The sequence below is a fragment of the Cariama cristata genome, unplaced genomic scaffold, assembly GCF_000690535.1.
Source record: "Cariama cristata isolate BGI_N322 unplaced genomic scaffold, ASM69053v1 scaffold15012, whole genome shotgun sequence".
Classification (NCBI taxonomy): domain Eukaryota; kingdom Metazoa; phylum Chordata; class Aves; order Cariamiformes; family Cariamidae; genus Cariama; species Cariama cristata.
Genome location: NW_009603380.1, coordinates 85,248 through 110,617, shown reverse-complemented (window position 1 = coordinate 110,617; position 25,370 = coordinate 85,248). Strand labels below are relative to the sequence as shown.

Below are 25,370 nucleotides of genomic sequence, written 5' to 3'. Positions count from 1 at the left end.
TTCTCCTCTGCTCAGCACCGGTGTGGCCGCACCTGGAGTGCTGGGTCCAGTGCTGGGGTCCCCAGTGCAAAAGAGATACAGACGTACTGGATCAAATCCAGTGAAGGGCTATGAAAATGGTGAATGTCTCGGAGCACCTGATGTAGAAGGAAAGGCTGAGAGAGCCGGGACTGTTTAGACTGGAGAAGAGAAGGCTCGGAAGGACATAATCGATGTGTATAAATACCTGCTGGGGGGAATAGAGGCAGAACCAGAGACTTTCAGTGGTGCCCAGTGAAAGGATGGGAGGCATTGGGCATAAACTGAAATACAAGAAATTCCATTAAAATGTAAGAGGGTTCCTTTGTTTGATTGGTTTTTGGTTTTGATGTTGTGTTTTTTGTTTGGTGGTTTTTTTTTTTTTTTTTTTCACTGTGAGGTGATGATTGAACACCATAACAGGTTGCTCAGGCAGATTGTGAAGGATGTGTCCTTGGAGATACTAAAAATCTAACTGGTCATTGCCTAGAGAATCTTGTTCTGGTTGACAGCAGGGCTAGGCTAGATGACCTCTGGAGATTCTTTCCAACCTCATCTATTCTATGACTCTATGTTCCCTAAGTCCAATCACGAGTTCTCCAACTACTATTCAATTAATTTTTGAAAAGCTAGTGTAGATGTAGTAGTATTTTTAAATGGAAGACCAGTAAACGTGTACCTTTTTTTTCCTTTCCTTCGAAGCTTGCAGATATTTAAAAGGTAATTTTCTTCAGTGAAATTTAAATAGTAAAGCTTCCAAAGTCATCATGGAGAGATACAAGATTTTCTTCCCAGCATGTGGTTTTCATTGTGCTGTATAACCTGCTGTGTAACTAAGCTTTTGAATTTGGAATTGCATTGCACAAAGTATTGTGGAAGTGTTAAACATTGTGCAATTAATTCTTTCTTGGAATCCATGAGGAACGGGCCAGGGGGATTGAAGAGGTAGGCAAATAGAGAACTTTGTCAGGAAAGGAAACTTATTACTTAACACAAACAAACCAACAAAACCAAAAACAAACAAAAGACTTCAAGTGTTTGTTCTTAGTTCTCAGAGAAGCTAAAATCTAGGCTGAACTCTGCAAATCATGACAAGTGCCTTGTATCTTGGGTTGCTATTATAAGTATGTGTTGTTCCCATCCCCACCCCCCCAATATTTGGCTAATATCTCGCTAAAAATGGGGCCAGTGTTAGGGCTACCTTTTTCATAGTGACATCTTTGGTTACTTATGTGTACACCAATCTTACCTAAATCATTTTTAATGGCATGATCCAGTTCACACTGAAATTTTAATAGAAAGGATGCTGCTGGCTAGACACTATAAGGGTGCTTAAATAGGAGCAGAGTTTATAGATTATTATTTTTTTTTTTTAGAAAAAGCAAAGCATACAGACTTTTGTTCTTTTTGAAGGAAAGTTGCTATTGCATTTGATCTTTAAAATAAACAGTAGCATCTTTTCTTGTTGGCCTCACCACTAGTAACCTGCGTTTTTCACAGTTGGCAACAGTGTGCGTACCATAACCTGAGTTCCTGGCAAAACACTGTGTGAACAGTATCCCTTCTCCCCCCCAAGTGATTGACTATTGTGCCACAAATAAAAAGCATCTGCATTTAAATCCAAGAGCAAAAAACCTCCTTAGGAAGTTCTTATCATAATATTTTTATCGTAGCAGTGGTTCAGTAGCACTTGGAAACACATATGGATTAATAGGTTATTACCTTTTAGAAATATATAATTTTAAAATTATGTCATCGACTCTAGTTCATAAAACTGAACTATTATATTTTTGTCTCAAGTGTGCAAAGTACCTTGCCAAAGAAAATCACACCAGATGCAAATATCCTATGTTAATATAATTGTATTGTTTTAAAGAAAATCTTTTTCTCAGGCACTGTTCAGACATAAGAAAGGGAAGAAACAATGACATTTGGCATTATTTTCCCAAGAATCTAGCTTCTGCTTTGGCAACAATGTTGTATCAATGTGCACCAATTATTAAAGAGTTAATTTAGAAAAGCAGAAAATACAGGTTTTCTTGGTGCCCTGATATCCTGCCTGACTTTGTTTCCCTATTGGCTTCATTTCTTGGTTGTGCTTCATGTTCTACCTAAGAACAGAATAGCTTTCTTCATTTAAAAAAAAAAAAAAAAAAGACAAATTCCTTTAAAGTTTAAATTCATTTTGAAACTGAGACGTAGGCATATGGGAAAATGCCACACTGCTATTTTCATTCAATCAGTTGCTCCAGAAGGCAGACATGTACAGAACTGCATAGTGTGCGGGAGAGAGGGACGGAGGGAGTGCAGAAAGGACAGCTTGTGGCTTTCAGGGAAGACCTAACAGGCAGATCTAACTTTCCATTTTCTCTGACAAGAAACAATAACAAGAAAAGACTTTTTAAAGACCTTGAGAATTAGGATGCATCTTTTTTTACTGAGTTGTAGTGATAGGCATTTAAGATGCAGGGCAAAAATCCCGGGGTTTTAGAAGGATTCTTATTCTTCTTGTTTACATTGCTCTTGCTGAAGCTTTTAAGTAAATGAGTGGTGATATATGATAATATTCAGTTACTCTGAGTGGTTTAGTGTGTGTTCTCACAGACAGCAACGTATAGATTCCCTCAATTCAGTGAAAGATGAAAAACATTGAGCAAGTATGCCGTTTTCTGTAACTCAGTACTCCTCCAAAATTTCAGAATCTGTTTCTCTTATATTTAAAATGCTTTTAGGAAGTCACATTCATTAATGGGTTGTATAGAAAACTGCCTTTCAGTTGCATGCTTTATGTATGATATGACTAATTTTAAATTACTGTAGTTCTGGAGGTATATTAACCCTGTTTATGTATGCCATTATACAGTTTGTTTTCCTGTGTCATCATTACTAGGTTTCATTGCTCAGTTTCATTTCAATTTTCTTTGCTCTTCAATAAGGAAATTGCTAATAGATTTACGTAAATAATGAGTGTTGGTTCATTTGCAAATTTGCCTATAAACTCATCCACTTGTGATAGTAAATAGGTGAGTAAGTGGCTTAGCTTTGCTATAGCATCGTAGAATGGTTTGTATTGGAAAGGATCTTTAAAGATCATTTAGTCTAACCTCCATGCTATAGACAGGGACGGGAGAGTCTTAAATTCTCCTATGGAATTGGGTACCCTAATGCAAGCACTGAAAATCAGTGCTATCCACTATAGCCTTGGAACTAAATGTCATTCTACCAGAAGTAACACATGGATATCTCCTGCAGATAAATAGGAACACTTACCTTTTTGGGGAGATAAATAAATACATATTTTTTCTTAAATTTATGTTGTCTGAATCATCCTGGAATAGAGTAACAGTATCTGTGCAATAAAATCTGCTTCTGATGGTGTCTGATTCAAAGCTGTTACCTTTTCCACAGCTGTAATTATAATACTCTCCCAACTGGTGTTTAGTCCAGAGTATACATAGAAGATTACTTTCATGAAAATGTGAATACCTTTCCTCCCTCTTCTGCTCCCACCCTGTTCCCTTTCTGTTTTCATTTTATTTTACTTTATTTTTTAAAATCTAGGGTAAGTTTGCGTTGGTTAATTCTCAAAGTTACTGTTGAAAATAACAGGATCATAACCTTCTGCACAGGGAAAGTCTGCTGTCCCTGCTGTCTGGTGACGTCAGCTGAAGTTCAGACTCTGGAAATCCTGCTGTCAGTGCTGTGGGTTTGATGAGCTACATGTCAGTCTCATTTTATGGTCACTCTTCAATCAAGTAGTAATCTTGGATTCGTTGGATGAGTTATATCTGAGGCTTTTGGGTTGACATGTCCCATTTTTCCTAAAGCAAACACATGAAAGTGCCTGTTTAGATCCAACCTGCTTTCAATAAACAAAATAATGAAGATTTCTGGGTCTTTCCTGAACTAGTATTATTGCTTTTAACTAACCCTTTCCTTTTGTTTTGACTGTAGAATCCAAAACCATGAAAAAATAATTTGTTTTATTAATACCTTCATTGTAAATGGTAGTCTGAATATTAATAGAGATCTCCCATTCTTTCTACTCTAATCTGAGGCAAGCTGCAGTTCTGGCTTAGTTTAGCATAAATTAAACGCGTTATATGAATACAGATCCCAGCTTTGTATAGCATAGATCCAAGCAGTCTGGGAATACTGTCACAGTGGCTAATATCCTGCTGCTTAGTAACCTCTTTACCATGAAGCACTGTTTGGTATGTATGTTTGTATTGCCACTCAAGGTTAAAACACAAGTCTTTGAAACCTCTGCCTCTGACTTTACTTTACATGAGAAATACATGCATAGAGCCCATATTTTGGCAGTCCCTTTGAGAGGGATAGTAGAAAGATACTACTGACACTACGCATGATAAAATACATTATAGCCTTTCTGGTATCCTGCAATAGAGAAGTAAGCCTTTCTCCTTTTTTTCCCCCCTTTTAAAAATTTTTCCTTCTTCCTTCTTTTCCTTCTTCCTTCTTTTCCTTCTTCCTTCTTTTCCTTCTTCCTTCTTTTCCTTCTTCCTTCTTTTCCTTCTTCCTTCTTTTCCTTCTTCCTTCTTTTCCTTCTTCCTTCTTTTCCTTCTTCCTTCTTTTCCTTCTTCCTTCTTTTCCTTCTTCCTTCTTTTCCTTCTTCCTTCTTTTCCTTCTTCCTTCTTTTCCTTCTTCCTTCTTTTCCTTCTTCCTTCTTTTCCAAATTAATATCTAATCCCACTTGGAAAAAGCTTTCCATGCAGCATTCTGAGCATCATTTTATAATGAGGTTTCATCACAGTGGGTGGTATTATAATAGGCTATAAGACCTTTCTCCTATTCCCTCCCCAACTCTTAGAGTCACTGGCCTATATTTTCTGAAATGTCTGGGGACTTGAATAATCTCTGTTTTGGGGTGTCCTGTGTGAGGCTCCTTGAGGAGACTTGGGTTTTCAGAAGGCCGGTTCTTTTGGCTTGTCTAATAAAGACTTTCCCATTAAAATAGCTAAGAAATTAAGAAATACACAATCAAGGTATTCCCAGCAATAAACACAAACTCTCTTCTCTCTGATTCATTTTCCATCCGCTTGTAGGGCACAGTAGAGGGGTTATGGATGAGGGTAGTCTTGGGTGATTCGTAGAGGAAATAAAGGTTTTATTTTATTCCCTAAAGCTGTGAGAACTCGTTGCCAATTGCACATCCCCATAGCAGGCTTCTGCACACACATGACCTTTTTCCAACCCTCGTTCTCTAGTTGTTTACTGGAGAGAGAGATGTCAGGTATGCAGTTTTTGTTTTTGAAAATTCAGGATGAGCTTTTCATGATTTTTTTAGAAAAACATCCCTTGGTGACTTTTAAAAGTGTGGTAGCACTTGTTAATTGATATTTTATATTGATGTTCCAGGTGGGTAAACTGAGAGAGAAAATCCAAGAGGTTAAGCAAGAAAGGGAGCAGGAGCAGCACAAGCACACTGCCTATGTTTCTGAACTGAAAGCCAAGCTCCATGAGGAGAAAATGAAGGAACTTCAGAGTGTCAGAGAGTTACTGATCCGACAGCATGAGCAGGAGGTAGCGAGAATGGTGAAAATCAAAGATGGTGAAATTCAACGTTTGCAGTCAACAGTCAACGTCCTGCGGGATGGGGCGGCTGACAAAGTGAAGACGGCGCTGCTGAGTGAAGCAAAGGAGGAGGCTCGCAAGGCGTTCGATGGTGAACGGATGAAGTTGCAACAGGAGATCTTGGAGCTGAAATCTGGCAAAAAGCAGCTCGAAGAAGCTTTGAACAACATTATGCAGGCAGATAAAATGAAGGCTGCTGACCTGCGCACGGCTTATCAATCCCATCAGGATGAGATTAATAGAATAAAACGGGAATGTGAGAGAGAGATCCGCAGGCTGGTAAGTTCATTAAGTAATGTGTGCTTATTTCAGTTTATAGCAGATACTAGTATATTGCTGTATGTGCCCATAAATATCAACCCACTCTTTTGCAGTGACATCTTTCATCAGTGCTGGTTGCTACAATAGGCCACTATTTCCGCTACTATCTCCTCCTTACAGCAAAGATGAACCTTAGCTCCATGGCTAGTCCAACCCAGTCCAAAGCTTTATGTCCCACCAAATGGAATATGACTGAACCAAGACTTTCCAGGATGAATTTTCTCAACAGATCAAAGAAGTAGATTTCCCTTTCCGACTTGCTTAACTATATTTCCTTACAAAGTCCCGTTGACCAAAACAGTCAGGCATTACTCACTTGGCTATGCGAGAACAGCTTTGTGAGATGGCAAAATTAACTTTTCAGAGAACTTTTATATTTATATTTAAGGAACCAGTTGTGCTGAAACAAGACAATGTCTTTGCTGCTTCTGCATCATTATGCAGGTCATTCAATTTTAAGCATTGTTGCCCCTTTTAATTTTTTTCCAATTTCTGTGTTTTTTCTATTGCAGTAGAAAAGTTAAGGCCTAGGACAGCAGGCTTTTTTCACGCTTCATAAACCCTAGGACTTCAGCACAGATGGCAGACTATGCTGTTTGTATAAAATCAAAACCCAGAATATTTCACAACAGTCAGTGCCCCAAATATTTCAAATTATTCAGCTTTGTAAAATGTAAAGAATCTAAGACAGGCTATACACAGTAGCACATTTGGAGAGTTCATCATCAAACGGCACTTCTGTTTGGTACCATAATACTTTCCTTGTATATATCTGTTGGTTAATCTGCCTAAACAAGCAGTACAATAGCCATGCAAATAAAATTTAAAATTATAATAAGCATAATATTTATGATATATCAAGAAGTACAGACTTTAAATTGAATGAAATATCAATTTTCTTAGGAAAAATATTTTATTGGTTTGAGTTTATATCAGTATGTCCTCTTATTTCTTGTATTCCTTCGGAAAAATGGTGGTGAGGGCCAGCTACAAATGTGTAATATCTGTTTAATGACAGTGATTTTCTGCTGAGATGATGAAAGCTTTTAATGCAGTTAATATTTATGCTTTAAATAAACTGGACGTTGATCAAGTCTCGGGTATAATTTCCTTGACTAATTAAAGACCACTGCAAAGATTGACAACATGAAGTTTCTGTAAGCGTAGTTTCTTTCATATTTTGTTCCGTATTATAAATGTAGAATTTAAAAATCATGACTAGAAAGTACAGGTCATTTTAAAAAGTAGTGAAGAGGAGAGAAGAATGCTATGTTGCGGCATATGTTTTTCCAGAGAACGATTTCTAACTAAATTTAACCTTCTCAAAGAAGGTTACCTCACCAAGAAATGGTGAGGCGAGGCACATTGCAGTACACCCCAAGTTGTGTCATCCCAAATTGCCCCAGGAAACACACCTACTCCCTATCTTTGAGTGGTATTTTAAAGGAAACACTTAACTCTTCTCTTTCAAGAGTAGAAGCTTTCAGCCTGCCGTGGTGTGGAGGTGCTGAAGGAGGCAATCAGAGTTTTCTGTTTGGCACAAAAAAGTCCTGTCAAGTCATTCAGAATTTTAATTGGAGCCTTACTGGGCCTCCATCACTCAGTACATCTAAAAAGATGACCGTATTGGGAGAGTGTGTAATAACTCTTTTCTTGTTCCCAGCCCCAGGGGAAGCCTGCCATCGGTTTCAGGGGCTTTCACTGAAAATGTTTGTATTTTCCCCCACAAAGAAGTACAGGGGAAAAATATCAAGAGCCTGGTGTTGCTTTGTGGTGTCTCAACTCCTTTCATACAATGAATTTCATTTTTTTCATTAAATGGTATGGTTTGTTTTTATGAAAGAGAAGTGTTTGCTCTTCATAGCAATTTAGACAGTTGTAATTGCATAGGGCACTCTTTAGATCTGGGGTGAGGTAAAAAATACTGCAGAGTTCCTAGATGCTGCTCTTTTCCTCTAGGAGAGCAAGTGGGATTATAGAATCAGATCATCAGGATATTTCCCTGCCTCCTCTCCCCCCCCATTTTAATTAGTACAAGGGATGCTTGCCTTCAATTTCAGATTAACCGTATCAGCTGCAGATTTGGGGTACTCGGTTGGTTTAGTTCCTACCTTTGTGGGATGAAATGGCAAGGATGTGGCAGGCAATGTTGTTAATATCAGCACAGTTCTGTAACTGAGCTTCTAGTAATGTGCTTTTTTGTATGTGTGTTGTGTTTTATGGCACTATTAAGAAATCAGCATCTTTGGCGTTAACAGCCTGAATGGGCTGGCCATACTGTAATTCAAATTCAAATAGAGTAATTCAGGATGCAGTGTCTGATTGTCTTGTCAGACTTGGCTGATTTATTTTGCATTTTAGGTTGCAGATTAGTTCTGCAAATGTATTTCTTATAGATATTGCAGCTAAAAAAAGAAAAAAAATCAATATTTTTACCATTGATTATAATATCCACGACTAATTTGAGTAAAATCTTGCATTTTTTTGGCTTGTCATAAAAAAAAAAAGTAGTGAGAAAAGAAAAAAGCAAAATCCATTGTCTATGCATATATGGATACAATTACAATGAATACATAAACAGCCATGCTTGTATTGTACAAATGTCACTATTTTAGAAATATGATTAATGAATTCTGAGATTGTCTTCATGGTTTTGAATTGAGCCATGAAAAATACCCAATGAGCATCGATACAAATGAGATTAGATGGGGAAAGATCCCAATGCCTAATAAGGGAAAGTAAAATAGCTATTTGGCAAAAAATATAACACACTTTTTCTATATGTAGTATGAAATTATATTGGAATTTGTCAGTTCCTGTAATTGACTTAATATAACAGTGATATAAATGTTTTCATTAATTTAAGGAATGTTTGTTGACATGCATTTTTCCCACCACTACTCCCCCCAAAAGAAAATATATTCATGTTGCATATATGCGTTGGCACAATGTGCTGGCAGCTAAATAACTGGAAGTAAAAATAGCTAGTAACAAACTGGAGACAAATGAAACAGATGTCTTAAAAGTAAAGAGACAACTTGGAGAATAAGATAAGAAAGCCAGAACAACTATTACTTACTTTTTTCAGCCAATATTTTCTGGGTAGTTGAGTCTGAATGGTTGTATTGTTCTGTCAGTGTAGTATGAAAACTATGCTGATATGGACTCAGATACTTAGAAATAACATTAAAAACCAGCAAATAGGAAAAAAGAAAAAACACTACAGAAATAGCAAACTGAAAAATAATCTGCACGAAGGAAAAATATTAAAACCTGTTTTTATGGATCAGTTTTTTTTTAAAAAAAAGAATGTACAAAATCATAATGGTACTTTTTCATTCATGGAGCTTCAGTATAAACAGCCCTGAAGCATACATTCAGCTGAGGGCTGCATTAGGCAAGCATGTACATACCTAAATAACTGTGTCAAAAGACCTCTGTTTTAAGGGCATCCTTGTAAGCAGTATGTCTGATTTCCTTCTGAGGTCTAGGCTGGTACAAGTTAAATTTAATACAGACATGATTAATGGTGAAGAGAAGTTGAGTTTATTAAGTTGTGTTTATAAAGTAGTTTGAAGAGCAGAACTGTACTACAAGAGCATTTAATGTTTTAATCTAAATATTACAAAGTACACAAAATAACAGTTTATTTCAGTCAGTTTTTCTTGGGCCTCAATTAAGCTTGCCATTTAAATGACTTATTTGGTTTTAACATCAGGTTTAAAGTTAGTTTTCAGTGGTAAGTAAAGTTTCTCTCTTTTACCTGAAATTGCTGAAATAGCATATTCAAATTGTTGGTGAGTTTTGGAAACAGACCAACTTTGTTCTGTTATCCACACAGCTGTGAAGGAGGGCATGAATGTTAAGTATATCATATTAGTTAGAGGTTACATTCATTCTGGGACTACCTGGACACTGTTTTTAAGAAGGCCCTTACATTGCAAGGCATGTTTCTCTAGATACTGTTTTTGCAGAGATAAGAACAATGGACACTTTACAGTGCTTGCGTTGGAAAATATATGCGAAAAACCCATCATTAAAAGTATATTGAATTATGTCATCACTGATTTACTCATGTATAGTATTTCTTGAATAAGAAGGAAACTGAATGTTTATTTTGTTGGACACTGTTAATATAAACATAATATTTAAACTTTGGACTAAACAGATGACACTTGTGTGCTGTATTTTGTGGTGTAGGGTTTTAGTAAATATTATTTCCTCTATTGGAAATGTCTTTATCATCAAACCTTTCACTTATTTTAAAGATAACCACCATTCAACTTTATTAAAATCTTTGCACATATGGTCTTCCTTAGTATTCCTAAACAGCTTGGATTCAAATTAATTGAAAGACTTATTTCACTTTAATGTAAAATAGTCCCAGTTTTCTTAACCACAAAATCAGTGTAAAAGATTCCACTGATCTTATTAGGTGCACAATGAGATCCATGTTTAAGAGGGCACACAGTACACCAGATGAATTAAATTTGATTATTTCAATTGTATTTTCAAATAACCTCTAAAGACTAATGTAACATTAGTGCAGATTCATACTTGCAATGAAAAAAAAATCCTTTTGCTGTTAATAGAATCAAAGTAAAAGAAATTTCTTTCAGGAGTGATATTTCAGAAGTTTCTGGTCAGCCATGACTTATGAAGATAGATGCAGTATTTAAGTGTCCTTAGTCCTAGTTGCATAAATTAAAAACTCCTTCCTTCCAATGTCGAACCCTTCTTCTGTTTGATGTTTGCAGAATATATGTAATGTAGTACCTGGAAGAATATAGTTCAAACTAATAGATTAAGCAGTTTTTAAAGGTAAAAATCAAAGCAGTGTCACTGAAACTTCTGTTCAAGGGAAAAACCCTCTTATGGAGTAAGTTTATGTACCGTTTATATAGTGATATTTTTAAATATTATTTCAGTTTTGTGTGTACCACTGTATCTCATGATTTAAGTGAAGTCTTCTGAAAGACTTGAGGGTAACATCTTTTCAGAATTAAGAATTGCATTGTTCCAGTTCAGGACAAAACCAAACTCAAGTCCTTCACAAGTTAGTATTTTCTCATCTTGCACAGCTCTTAATGTGTTTGTCTGCCTATAAGTCCTGCATGTATTACTTGGCATTGGCATTCCGTACCTGAACTGCAGTATCATACAATCACAGAAAAATTTAGATGCTGAGGGTCATCTCGAGGTCATCTGGTCCAGTATCGTGCTCGAAGCAGGGCTGCCTTGAAAGTTGGATCAGGTTGCTCTGAGCCTTGTCCAGCCTAATTTGAAAATGTCCAACGATGGAGATCTCCAGTCTCTGTGACAACCTGCCTCAATGCCTAGTCATGGTGAAATTGCTTCCTTCTTCCTCTTTCTGTAACCTTTGATTGTTACTCTTGTCCTTTTGCCGTGCATCTCTGAGAAACATCTGCCTTGTTCATCCCTGTATCCCCCTTTAGATAGCTGAGCGGGTATCTGCAGTCGTAATGCATCCCGTGGTCTTCTCTTTGGCTGGTTGAGCAAGCCTGGCTCCCTCACACACTCCTTGAATGCCGTTTGCTGCAGCCCCATGGTGGTCTTACTGGCCTTCCTCCAGCTTTATGGCACTTGTGCCAGTTTATCAATACCTTTTTTTTTTTTTATGTGTTGGGGAGCCCAAAAGTGGCTGCACTGCTCCTGGTGTAGCTTTACCAGTGCTTGATAAAAGGTTAACTCACTTCTCTATCCTTCTGGCTACTTTCCTCCTGATTTGGCCCAGTATCAAGTTAACTTCAATCATTGCTAGCTGTCACCACTGACCCATATCCAACTTGCCCTTCAGGACACCAAAGTTTTTCCTTTTTTCTTTCTTTTTTCTTTTTTGTTTCTACTCCATGCAGAACTGCCGACTTCAGTTGGCATCCAGCCATTTCTGTTGCAGGAATTTAAACCCTCCCAGGGGCAGGACGTTGCATCTGTCTTAGGCAAACTTTATAAGGTTTTTTTTGGCTCCTTTCTCCAACATGTCAAAGTCCCCCTGAATGGTATTCCTGTCCCCTCGTGTAGTAACAGCTCCCCCAAATTTGGTGTCATCCACAAATTTGGGGATGGTACATTCCATTTCTTCATCCAGGCAATTGATGAAGTTGTTAAAATGTGTTATTCCCTTCAGTTTTTAAGCAATATAATTTAGATGACCAAATAAAATACTTCCACATTCCAAGATATTCAGCAGTTATTTTTCAGTAAAACATGAAAAATAGTAGGAACAAAAGTTTAACACTCCACCAAAACCCCAAATTACATCTTTTGTAGTGGTAGCAGCTATTTTCTAATAATATTCACTTTCTCCTGCGTTCCCGTTACTACGATTTTGCCGTTTTAAGGGAGTGAAATTCATATCTTTAGATTACATTCAGCAGTGGGGGTGATGCAGAGACCTTTTGTCTCTGAAAATTCTGGTGCAGAGGGACAGTTGGCTATTAGCAGGGGCACTTTGTGATCCTCTGCTGCCCTGAGAACAAGGATGGAACCTGGCTTTTGTCACTTAACTTGTGCAGTGGCACATATGCATGAGTTTTGATTCCTAACCAAATCTTGAATTTTGAGACTGGAAAGCTTAATTTTGAATCATCCAAGTGTGTGCAGTTGTGCATGGTTGGGTAGATCCTGCTGTAGCATGCTTCTTATCAGCCGCTTAAACCTGCATGTATTTCACACGCAGCTGCTGATATCAAATTGTAGGCTGCTTCTCTGGATTTTGCCATCTGTTTTAGATGCGTGTTTCAGCTGCATTCCAAGGCTGAGATAATCTTCTGCAGAGACCCTTCCACCACCTCCAGCATTTTAGGACTGCAAATAATGCTTTGCTTTCAGTCCTCTGAAGATTTATGCTTGTCCTCTCAGGAGCTAACAGGGCAGCAATTCACCCAGGCCTTGTTTTTTCCTGAATCAAATAGATCTAATGAAACCTTTTTATAGTGCAGGCTCAGCATTTTGTGTTTATTCATAGTATTTTCTAAGGACTCTATTATGTTAGGTAGGTCACAAATCTAACTTTTATTTCTTTTTACAAAATATGGAACAGTATTAAAAACCTGATGAAGTTGTGTATGGTATAACACCTGGACAAAAATCTCCTTAAGTTTGTATTACTTAGTCCTTCTACATTTTCCATCTTTTTGACTACTTGTTCATTATAGCTCAATGAACACTTGTATTAGGTAACAGGAGGGATCCAGTAGTAGAGGTTGTAGTCAGCTACAATAAAGCAAGGTGCTTTTGAGAAAGATGTGAGAAACTTCCTATCAGTAAGTTCTCAAATTGTCTGCCTAAGTGGTGTATAATTTATCAAAACTTTTAATACGTGGCTTATCTATGAAATTTACACACTTAAAAAAAAATATGAGGGAAAAGTTATTGGAAGAAAATATTGACTGTTGGTTTAGAAAAATTACACATGACATTAAGAGTAAGTCCCATCTACCTGTCTCTAAGACCCTTCCTTCTCCACTCCACTGAATGGATGGCATCTTTTTCTCACTCTTCCCCGAAGATTCCTAAATAAGCAGCAAACACTTATTTAAATGGGTGGCCATGTCTGATGTGGAAAAAGCTATGCACAATGCAGGAATACTTTAATTCCTTCCTCCAGGTGGGCTTTCAGCTTGGGATATTGTTGTTATGTCATAGTGTCCCTTCGTAAATGTAAAAGGTGTTAATTCCGTTTCGTTCTGTCCTTAACAGTTTATTTGAGTAGCACCTCTTTTTTGTTTTTCCTGGTAACCAGCAATCCTTCTGTCAAGATATCCCTATTTTCAGTGTCAAGCATTTAGTATAAAGATTAATTCAGTTTCTTCTGGAGAAGAGCACTGTAGAATTTTGTTCTGCGGTTGGCTAGGAGATAACTTTGATAAGGATCGGTAAAGAGGAAGGTCTTACACTTGGCAGTGCAGCAGCTGGCTTTTTCCACTTTGAAAACTGAGTATGTCACTGCCTTGATAGATCTAGCTTTTAATTCCTTGAGAATTTTTCTTTCAACCTTGTGAGAGGCTAAAGTTCCCCCAAAGGTCTCTGACTTTCTTTCACTGTAGCTGTTGAAGTGTGGGTTAATTGGCAGGGGATTCTTTTTCCAATGACTGGCCCGGTTCTCTTTCATATTTGATAAATATTATTGAAACACTTATTTCTGCTCATTTCTCTTAGCTGTTAGGAGGCGGTTAGATGCCTGTTCTTAGGAAACTGATACAGGCTATAAATTCTAGCTCTTCATTAATACAATGCAGGCAATTGCTATGTTCAGCACCTAACATTTGACAGCATAAAACCTGTTAATTAAGAAATGATACTTTAGAAAACTGTAATTTTAGCCAGGAGCTCCAGAGTTACTTATGCTATCCAAGGTGATTTCTCAGTAATTTCCCTCCGCAGCTGCTTGTGGATGATCTTATTTTCTCTAAAATCCTCTTTCAGAGGATATTTCTGCTACTTTTCTTCTCAAAGCGTGTAATTGAAAATGTGTTCTAACCTCATGTTGCTCCACTGCCTTCCTGTGACAGACTTTTTGTACTGAATTGTACCATGCTTAATTGCATTAAGAAAAATGTGACTATTCTAAATGCTTTATTCTAAAATACTTTAAAACCCATGCAAAACAGAATATAAAAGAGTTCATGTGACCCTGTTGTATTGCATAGCTGCAAAAAGAGGGCAAATTTGTTTTAAACTGAAAACAAATTTGAAACCAAAGCAGCCAGTTGGAAGGAATTTCTGGGATAATATATTTGATTTAACATAATACCTGTGAGCCCAATGCATGGATTGGCATCTCATTATGCTAAATATGTTGGAAGAAAAGATATTATCTACCTTTTGTATCTTAGTGAGAGGTCTGAAATTAATAGTAGTACAGGGAGGAACACACAAAAGCAGTGGTAGGAGATTAGTGCAGTCAGGTTTCAGTTGCCACATGTTGCTTGTCTGAGCTCCGTTGTGCCACAGATGCAGAAACCTCTTAGAGGAACCTGGCATGGCAGATCCTGGACCACGAGGGGTTGAGGAGCACAATGGAAAGGCGTCTGCTTGCTCAGAATCAGGTCATGAATCATCAGATGAGAACTGATCCATCCAGGTTTATTAGCTTCAGCTCAGTACTGGCCTTGACAGATCTGTGTTGCTTCCAAGAGAAAAATTCCTGCATTTCTGTAATGTGCTTCCTATGTTTTAGGTTCTCAGGGATTTGTTAGTTTAGGCATCTTGTTTGATGACTAGACAATAGATTGTGATCTCAGCAGTGTAATTTCTGTTAAGTATTTACAGTTTTTTCGTAATTTCCTTTTTATTTTAGAGATGTCATGGAAAAGAAGAGATATAAGAGGAATTTGAGGAAGGTCAGTCGGGTAACTAAACGGATATTTGTCGTGTGTCTCTTCAAGTAGCAGTAGTGGCATGGGAGAAAACATGAAAATGTATGACTGCATATATGACAAGCTGATACTGGGAAGTGGACATAGCAACCTAATATTAGATAAGAGATGAATGGACTCAGGTTAGGCTGTGAACATCTTTGACAGTGAGAGCAATTTTTTTTGTTGGTGTTGTTTAAAGTAGTAAAAAAGAAAAACAGCTTAGAGAATCCAAAAATGAGAGTTTTGTGAAAAGAAGGTCATTAACAGCAGCATTCACTTTGGGTGATGAGCAGGCAGGACTGCATTTAGGGTCAGAAAGGAGAATGTTGCAATGACTAAGGCATGATATAGGTACTCAGACTACCTGTGTGTATGGATTTTAGAGCTGATAGGCAAAAGGAGTCTTTAAATGTAATCAAGTTGCACCTGGGAGAGAATAGAATTAAAGATGAGAAGTGTTTTATGTGTGTAAGTGGTGAGTAGTTTGAGTATGGCTCCCTAGTGATGTAAAACAAGCATTAAAAAGCATGAAAAATAAAGGAATGCCATGCATGGTAAAGTAACAAATTCTGGATGCTATTCTGTGAATGAACACTGTAGTAATAGAATACAGGGTTAAACCTGTAAACTTGAGGGAACCACTAATTGTTAATTCACTTAATATCATTAAAACCAACGATGTCCAGCTTGCCTACAGTAGTCATAAATGACAATTGGAAAATATCTCAAAATGTGTGTGTATGTGTATATATATGTGTATATATACATGTATATGTACCGTGTGTGTTTGTGTATGTACATACATACACACACATATACATATCATACATAGAGAGAGACACCAAAACATTCACAGGAAAAGCAAACTTGCATAGGTGGAAAACTTTGACAAACTTATAAGCATACAACTTCTTAATCTGCTGAAGGGCTTCTGTACCTGAAAGCTTTCTTTCCAACTGTGTCACTTGGTCTAATAAAAAAATGTTCCTTCTCTTTTAGACCATGTGGATTCCTAGACAATCTTGACTGTGACAGCATTGCTTCCACAATGCATATTTGATGAAAATAGCAAGCAGCAGGGAACCCAGATTAATATATTTTTATTTTCATTTATCTAATGGAAGATACTCCTCTCCTCACTAAAATAAACACTGTAATACATGGTCTAATTACATAAGGCTGTTTTCCTTTATGCTGTCAATTTTTTTCTCCGTGTAATCAAATGTGGCAAGAAATTGAGAAGAGAGTAGTTTTCTAGCAGTACAGAACTGGCACGGAGACTTTATGTGAGCTTTTACAACTATTGGAATATATAAGACTAAGTTAAGCTAAAGTCTTTTGGGAGTGGTTGACCTACCTTTCTTCTCTAACTGACAGCTTATGTTCAATTTGAACTTAAACCATACGTCTCCTTTTCCTAGTCTTGTACCTTCTCTCTCTTTGCCTGCCTGCCCCTTGACCTGCCATCTCTCCCATGTGGAACTGGAGTAATTTGTACTCTCTGTTAAGAAAGCAGACAGGGAAGATGAACTAATTTGCTCTGTAATGTGCAAATCTGAAGAAAAATGGTAAATGTTTGGGTCAGGCATTGTAGTAAACTTAAGAAAATTGAGACATTGACTAGGCTGATGCAGTTACGTTGGAGAAATCAAAGGTGTAACTGTCCCCTTGAGGAAAGGAGAATTATATTGTGCCCCAGGCTTCTGAAACAGAACCTAAGGTAAAGGTGTTAACTGCTGCAGTTCTGTTCATCTTTATCGGTTTGTAATAAGTTACTTGCCTAGAAATTCTTTCTGCTAGTTTGTGCTTATAAAAAAATAAGCACTATTGCAGTTCTCTGTGTATTTGTGTGTACGTGCACACGTGCATATGTTTACGAGTAAGAGCATCTCTAGTGCCTACCTGTAACTTTTATAAGCCCAAAATAAAAAAGAATGTATGAGCATTGCTATTATATTGCTATTTTCAATTATTATTAGTGTCTCAAAGATTTTTCTATTTGACTGAAACATGGGGTGTTTCTTTTTTCTGAAAGTTTCACCGCATGTAGATTTTATGGTAGAAAAGACAACAGTAGGAAGAGCAGAGGGGAATTCTGCCTTCTTTCCTGCCTTCCCTTAACTGCCACCCCAAAGCCATGCTCTTTCATGGCATTTCTTGCTAATGTGTGTGAGCTTGCATGCTTTGATCTATGGAAGTGTGTGTGAAGGGTGACATGGACATGATTTCACTGCTCATATCTATTTCAAACGATCTGTTCTGCTGCAGTCCAGCAAGTAGCAGTCTGTACCAAGATTGTTGCTTGCTTTTTTCTTCCAACTTAAACACCTATGTCATTCCATTTACCATTTAATTTGTGAGAATATGAAGAGTATGAAATCTGCTACTAACTGGATAACTAAAATCAAGGCTGCCTATGTATCCTTGGCTCTTCCTTGTTAAATGTATGCCTTGCATGAACAAATTCCTATCTCAATTACATAGATGTTCAGTGTGAACACCTGTGTAATTGAAAGCAAACCCATCCACAGTATTTAGTTACATGACATTTTTTCCTTCCAAAGGGTCCCTGATAGATCAGTGTGCATGACAGATAGCATTCAGTAAATGAGGCAGCTGCTTAATTTTTGTCATTGCTGTTCGCGGCACAGTCCCTCTGAAACCCTGTATGTTGCAAATTCTTCCATTAATAAAAACTGCATTCTTTCCCTGCAAGTCCTTTTTGGCATACTTGAATGCCTCACAAATCGGAATTAAAGTACTGGGAAGATTTATACCTATTTACTGGATGAGGAATTGAGACCCAGAGACCTTCCCAAATCAGGAAAGAAATCGCCATCAGAACCAATCTTCGTCTGTTCCAATTGGAACTTAAAAGTAGTCTAGACTAGCTTATTCACTTTAAATCTGACCTTTTTATCTTTGACTTGACTTGGTTCAGGCAGGCCATCTCCTGTCACTCAGGTTCTGTACACAAGCTAATTTCACGTGCTTTGTAGACTGTGAAAGGAGTAAGGCAAGGATCCTGAAGAAGCAAATTGTATCTGATTGTGTTATCTGATTGTGTTAATCCTGTACATCATTCAGACTTAACTATAAGTTACTTCTAACATTTTCTGTTGGTTTTTTTTTGTTTTTGTTTTTATTTTTGGGTTTTTTTGGTTTTTTTTTTTTGATATAACTTAACATGAAGGACTTCTGTGGATGTAGGACTATAATAAACAACAAATGTATGATTTAACAAGTTAATGATTTAATTTTTTCAAATAAGGTTATAATAGTCTTATTAAAAAAATTCCATGTGTTTATGTTGGCCAAGAAAACAATTTGGTAAGCTGAAGGACATATAGCACAGTTCCAGTAATTATATTGTTAATGGTTAACATTCTTGTTAAGAAATCTGTTTCTATAGTAACTGCTGCAGATTGTCACTTCCTCTAGTATTTGGAATAGTACCAAAGTGAATTTAATACTGATGCTGCGAGAGACAAATCCTATGAGAGCTGCAATAGATCACTCCTAGCAGTAGGCTTTATTTGGTATGGAGATATATGAACAACACAGTTCAGTAACCATAGACGGTGTTTAAGAACTATTTATTCCTACCCTTTATTCGAATGCTCTGTGTGCATTTGCTTTTTTCCCTGCTGTACAAAGACTAGTCCTCATTTGAATCTCACAACAAGGGCACATAAAACACATAGGTATGCTTAAGATTTTAAGTTTAAAGGTGTGTGTGCATGTATATGCTACTAATTGTTAAATGTCTCTAAAGAGATTCACCATGTGTGATTTTTCACTAATAAAGAGGGAGTCAACATGGGGCAAATGTGTATGACTCAAGCTTTAAAACAAAGCCCCAGGTGAGTTTTAAAGGGCGTGTTTGTCTTATCTTCTACTACCCCTGTATTTCTTCTCTGAAACATAGTAAAGGGAGATTTTTCTTCTGCTTATAGAAATATGTATCCTCAGATGAAGTGGATGATTTCAGTGACTACGTATTCTCTTTCAGTGTATGTTTGCCTGTGTTTTTGTTTATCTCTTGAGAGTTCACAGAGCAAACTCATGACCAAATGAAAGCTGAAACTTTTTTAAGGGGAAGGGAAAATGCTTCAGATGAGAGGTATCTTCTTTTTAGCAACCACAGTTTGGGTGCTGGTATAATTCTGAGAGAAATAGAACTTTGTTTTTGCAGGTTTGTGAGTATGCATGCAGCGAACACTTGGAGATTACTGAAACTTCCTTCTTGCTTTCCTTCCAGATGGATGAGATAAAAGGCAAAGACAGGGTGATTCTGGCTCTGGAGAAAGATCTTGGTGTCCAGGCAGGCCATACACAGAAACTGCTCCTTCAGAAAGAAGCTTTGGACGAACAACTTGTCCAAGTGAAGGAGGCAGAACGATACCACAGCAGTCCTAAGAGAGAGCTTCCTGTGGGAGTCGGGGATATCACCGAACTGATGGGAAGCCCGGTAAGAAAATTGTGTTTTCTTCAAATGTTCAACACAGGATAATTGCTGGCTGGGTGTTCACATTGGGTTTTGTGGTTACTTTTAAAATACTGGAACGACTAATTAATACTAAATGGCCCTGCACTGTGCTGTGTCATTGATGATTCAGAAACTCATTGGTCATCTTGAATATAGTTAGAATTTACATTGTGAGCTTTGGCTGTGAACCCCATTATTTTCTTGGCTATTAATTTCATAGCTTTAGGAATTATTTTAACCAATGGCAAATAGATACTATTCTTCTCAAAAACTGAACCATGTGATTTTAATCTGTGTCCTATGCACTAGAATGATTTTAGCTGATAGTAAGAAATCTGGTTTGTTTATTTATTTATTTATCTTTATTAATCTAGTTGCTTTTTAAAAAAATTGTTAAACCTTTACATACATTTCACAAGTAGACACTTTTTATGTAATGTGTCACATAGCACTTCCACAGGATGTTGTTTAATATTTCAGTTAATTAAAATGTGCTTTCCAGACATTGATGTACAAGTCTATTTTAAATTTACACAACCCGCTTACTAAACTATGATATGAAATTATGGATAGTAAGATATTTTTAAGAGGTAATTTTACATATCTGTATGTTTTTGATATAAAGGAGCAGCATTTGGATGAACGAGATGTGCGGAGATTTCAGTTAAAAATTGCTGAACTGAATGCTGTAATAAGGAAGCTGGAAGACAGAAATACTCTCTTAGCAGATGAAAGAAATGAACTGGTAAATTAATTAGTAATAACACAGATGGTGACTGGGAGGGCATCTTTATGGTAAAAGACTGAATGTTGGAAAGTCAGTGTTATAAATAATTTATAAATTAGTTCCAGTTGGCCTCAATCAATTATATCTAAATACAACAGAGATTTCTATAGAAATTCACTTTGTGACCATAAAAGACATGGATGGAATCTCTCTTGTTCCAAAAAAATAAAAATTTATAAATTTATTTTGGGGTCAGTGTAATCAAATTGGCTGGTAGTTTGCCTGCAGCACTGTGTAATGATGTTGTGTAAAACATGCGTAATCTATGCCCTTAACTTACTGTGTTAATCTTTTTGAAATTTGACATTGGTTTTATGACATGCTTATGCTAGCTACGAGTTAAAAAAGCCTTCTTGTGCTAGTGATGAAAGATCTGCCATTTCTCAAGGGAAATCTCTTAAGTAGGTGAAATTATCCTAGGAGAGTGATAGTAACTTACAAAAGAAAGGATATGACACAAATTTTAAGAATGAATTTTATTAGCCTGCATCGGTTCTTAATTGCTTGCACTGAGGTTAATGGTAAAACTCCCATTGACATCAATGGGAGGCGGGTTTTAACTGTAGGAGTTTTTACCTATGTCCTTGTATAATGCTCGAATTCTAACAGCACTAGAAAAGATTTTTTTTCATTCTAATCAGATGGAATTTTTCTCTTCTGCAACCTATGTATCTGATTCTAAAATAACGTTATTATGTCTGGTCAGGGCAGAAGGGGAGGGCACCCTTGCCTTGTGTCAGACATATAGGTGAGCAAAGCATTGACATCTTCCTCCTTGCTTTGTCAGACTTAGCTCTTCATGTTGAGATATGAAGGCTTTGCTTTATGATAAAAGGACTTAATTTAGTTAAGATGTCTCAACCGTTATCTGAAGAGCTAATTTTTGAAATTTTTCTTGTCCAACATCTTGGCTGAATCTAGATTAGTGAAGTCAGTTGAACAATGCTAGACTAAAATTGGATGAATTGTGAACATAATCATGTCTTTTTCTTCAAACTTTTCCTCTTTAAATAGCTGTATAATCTAAACTGCCTTTTCGTATGAAAAAAATCGATTCCTCATTAACAATTCAAGTTTCTTGGGGTAAGAAGAACATGTGTTTTAGCCTGGGTATAGTTTGCCGTTTTTGCTACTTTACCTAAGTGCGGAGTGTTTGTTGTTTTTATTTTTTTTCCCCCACTTTTACTGGTACAGTTGCTTTTCTCTGCTCTATACTCTCAAGAACATCTTGCCTTTTTTCAAGATTACATTATATAAAGACAAGATAATTCAGCCTCCTAATCCTTTCTGTGTACATAAGTATTTCAAAACGTCCCTGAAGAATGCTGAAGTGCTGCAACATCTATCCTTCCATGTCCCTCTAGATGGAGGACGTGTATGACTCAGTCAAGTGCTCTTCTTGATGCTTGACTTAGAGGCATAAGAAATATATTTTGGAAAAGATATAGAGAAGGTTTTATCACATTGTGGGACAATATTACATAAAACCAGTAATATCAGTAACATTGTGTGATTAAGCACTGTGAAAAATAATTTTCTCCTGAGAATGAAATAGAAAACCAAATACTCAGAAAGATTATGTTTTTCTCATTTCCAGTTAAAACTCAGTAAATTTAAAAATCTTTTGGTTGGAAAAAATAATTTTTTACAAACAAAACAGCTGAAGGATTAATGAAATAAAAAGAGTGACATATTGAACACACAGAAATGCAAGAAAGGGCAGTAATTTGCTTCACATAATTGTCTAACATCATAAAGCCACAGGAACAAAATTGAGCAGCTTGAAAATGTCAGCAGAATGCTGAGATTGAATCTGTGCCCTCTGGCTGAATTTCTCATTGTTCTAATTACACATTAGGTATAGGGGTTTTTAAAGTAGAGGAGGAAGAATTTACTCCTAGTACGGGATAGCTAAATTGGTGAAAATGACTACTCTAGAGACCTAGTTGGTCAAAAAAGCTTATATACAATTACATTAGTTTGTCAAGAAATCACTTTTACAGATCATCGTAAGTGTTTTCCAAGAGCAAAATCCACTGCCAAATCTAGTGTTTTTGTAGACTGTACAAAAATGCTACATCTTACTTATTTGGACTCGTGTAGTTCTTAGTTGAACAGTAGGTCTATATCAGATGCTACTTAACAAAAGAACTAAACTTTCTGAATGAACAAAGAAGGCAAGTGCAAACACTGATATCTCTTCTTTTCTACAGCTATAAACTAAAGCACAGCTTACTTTGTTCCTTTGCCATTTGCAGCTGAAACGTTCTCGGGAGACAGAAAGTCAGCTGAAACCTTTGGTAGAAAAAAATAAGAGGATGAGCAAAAAAAATGATGATATGTTGCAATGTATCCAGAGAATGGAAGAGAAAATAAAAAATCTATCAAGGGAAAATGTAGAACTAGTAAGTAATCTCTCACATCATGTTATAAGAACGCATTGCACACTGAGGTGAAGGGGCTTGTGAGGCTTTTACTGTAATACAGACATTTCAGAGTGTAAACGCTGGGATGGTATCTGTCAAATTCAGCCAATGCAGCTGAATATTCATATTGTAAATTCAGAGTGGCGTGTGCTTTGTGTTGTATCAATTCACACTGATTAAGGGAAAGGATCACATGTAGACAAAGTGTGTTTGTAGGCTATACAAACGTATGACTAAAAATCAACTTTAATAAAAGCTGCTTTTGTGATTAGATGTCAGAACTGAATTTGAGTGCATGTCCCAAAGGCTCTATTATGCCCTATGATAGATCATTGAGTTCACTTGTCTGCTAAATTTGTCCCAGACTATGTTCTTTGATTATTTTTAAAAATATCTTATGTGAGATACTAACACTAAGGCATACAGAACGTGTAATTTTTTTTTTGTTAAAAGAGGCCTTATGTTGTAGTGGAGCATGCACTGATGAATTCAAAGAACTCTTGATTCACACATGAGAATTTTCTTCCTGTTACAGCAAGACACTTAAAAACGTTCTTTATATTTAATTTTTCTTAAATTTTATTTCAATTTTTGTAGAAAGAGAAGTTATCTGCACAGCCAGCGCTGAAGAGGCACACATCTTTGAATGATCTCAGCAGCACACGGGAGGAACAAGAAATTGAATTCCTTAGACTGCAAGTCAAAGAACAGCAGCATGTTATTGATGATCTCACAGTGGTAATGCTTATGACTGGTATACACACGTGCATGCACACACATCTATAGGCAAGCTAAAGATTTGAGAACGGTATTTTAACTCCAGTTGTAGTAGTGATACAGAAATAGTTCTTTGGTATCAAAGGGTTCTTGTTATTTCTCAGGTAGTGAATGAATTTATTTGGAATGTGTATGAGTCTGTGTATTATAAAATATTTACCTATTATGAGCTGCTTGTGAAAAGGAGTGCATCAGTCCATCCACCTTACTTACGAAAGCGGCTGTCAACGACTGAAGAACTTGAGGAAAGGACACGTTCCAAAACTTAATGACTGAAATGTGTTGGATGTAGACCCTAGTGCAAACCCAACCACTACCCTGATCTGGAAGTTCTCCTAAAAGAAAGGAACGTGCAGGGTGGCATTAATTTCGCCTAACTAAGCATCTCTAACAGGGCTGGCCACACTAGCTGTCTTTATAACAGACAAAGAGAAGTATACATGGTTCATCTAACCAAAGGTAGCAGCATAGTTTAAGATTAGAATTGCACAGCTGCTACCCTCTGACCATGAGGACTGCTTAAGATGATGCTCATAGATGTTTGTACTGTTTGATCAGGACTCTTTTGAGTTGCGTTAGAGGTTGTCTAGTGCTATTTAGTGCACCTTATGATATACCCTTCTGGTGCTGGCATAAATGATGTATCATAGAGTCATAGCATCACAGAATGGTTTGGTAGGAAGGGACCTTGAAGGTCATCTAGTTCCAACCCCCCTGCCATGGCCAGTGACACCTTCCACTAGACCAGGTTGCTCAAAGCCCCATCCAGCCTAGCCTTGAACACTTCCAGAGATGGGGCATCCACAGCTTCTCTGGGCAACCTGTTCCAGTCCCTCACCACCCTCACAGTGAAGGATTTCTTCCTTATATCTAATCTAAATCTTCCCTCTTCTGGTTTAAAACCATTGCCCCTTGTCCTATCACTACATGCCCTTGTTAAAAGGCCCTCCTCAGCTTTCTTGTAGGCCTCTTTTAGGTACTGGAAGGCTGCTATAAGATCTGGTTTATATATGATCTCTGAGAGACCCCTGGCCTTCTGGAGCAGGACCTGGAACCCAGGGAGACTCAGAACATCTGAAATGGCACTACTGAGTGCTACAAAATGATAACACCAATTTAACATCATTCTGTTTAAACAGAAAATTAAACAATTGGATACAACATTGAAAATAAGAATAGAAAACCCAGAAATATAAATCAACAAGATGTGTTATTGCTCTGTCTGGAACATTGTCTCTGTTCTTGGCAGTTCCTCTGAGATTTTGACCCAGGATTTCTCTCTGTAATCAGTGCCAAAGATTGATATCTGTATGCATTCTCCAGTGTCACAGTGTTACAAGCAGTAGCATGTTACTCTGATGTGGAGTTTGATTCACAGAGCAATGCTGCTTTACCTTCCAAGTACAATTGTACAGGCAGGGACTGTGACATGATACTAAATTCACAGTATATGGCAGATATAACCTCACTTATATTTAAGTGTGGAGTGGGTATGAAAGGGCTCTCTTCTTACTGTCTCAGCCAATAATCTGAGGAAATAAATTGTATCCTGATTTTGGTCAAATAGTATTAAC

The 25,370-nt window shown here is 37.0% G+C and overlaps 1 protein-coding gene across 1 annotated transcript in view; it reads left to right on the top strand.

Annotated features, from left to right (window-relative positions):
- Positions 1–25,370, top strand: part of JAKMIP1 (janus kinase and microtubule interacting protein 1) — an 89,859-nt gene that overhangs the window by 8,134 nt on the left and 56,355 nt on the right. The window contains exons 2-6 of the mRNA XM_009695177.1: positions 5,398–5,892; positions 19,579–19,788; positions 20,432–20,551; positions 22,852–22,998; positions 23,617–23,757. Of these exons, the coding sequence (XP_009693479.1) occupies positions 5,398–5,892; positions 19,579–19,788; positions 20,432–20,551; positions 22,852–22,998; positions 23,617–23,757 (1,113 nt within the window). The remainder of the gene's footprint in view (positions 1–5,397; positions 5,893–19,578; positions 19,789–20,431; positions 20,552–22,851; positions 22,999–23,616; positions 23,758–25,370) is intronic.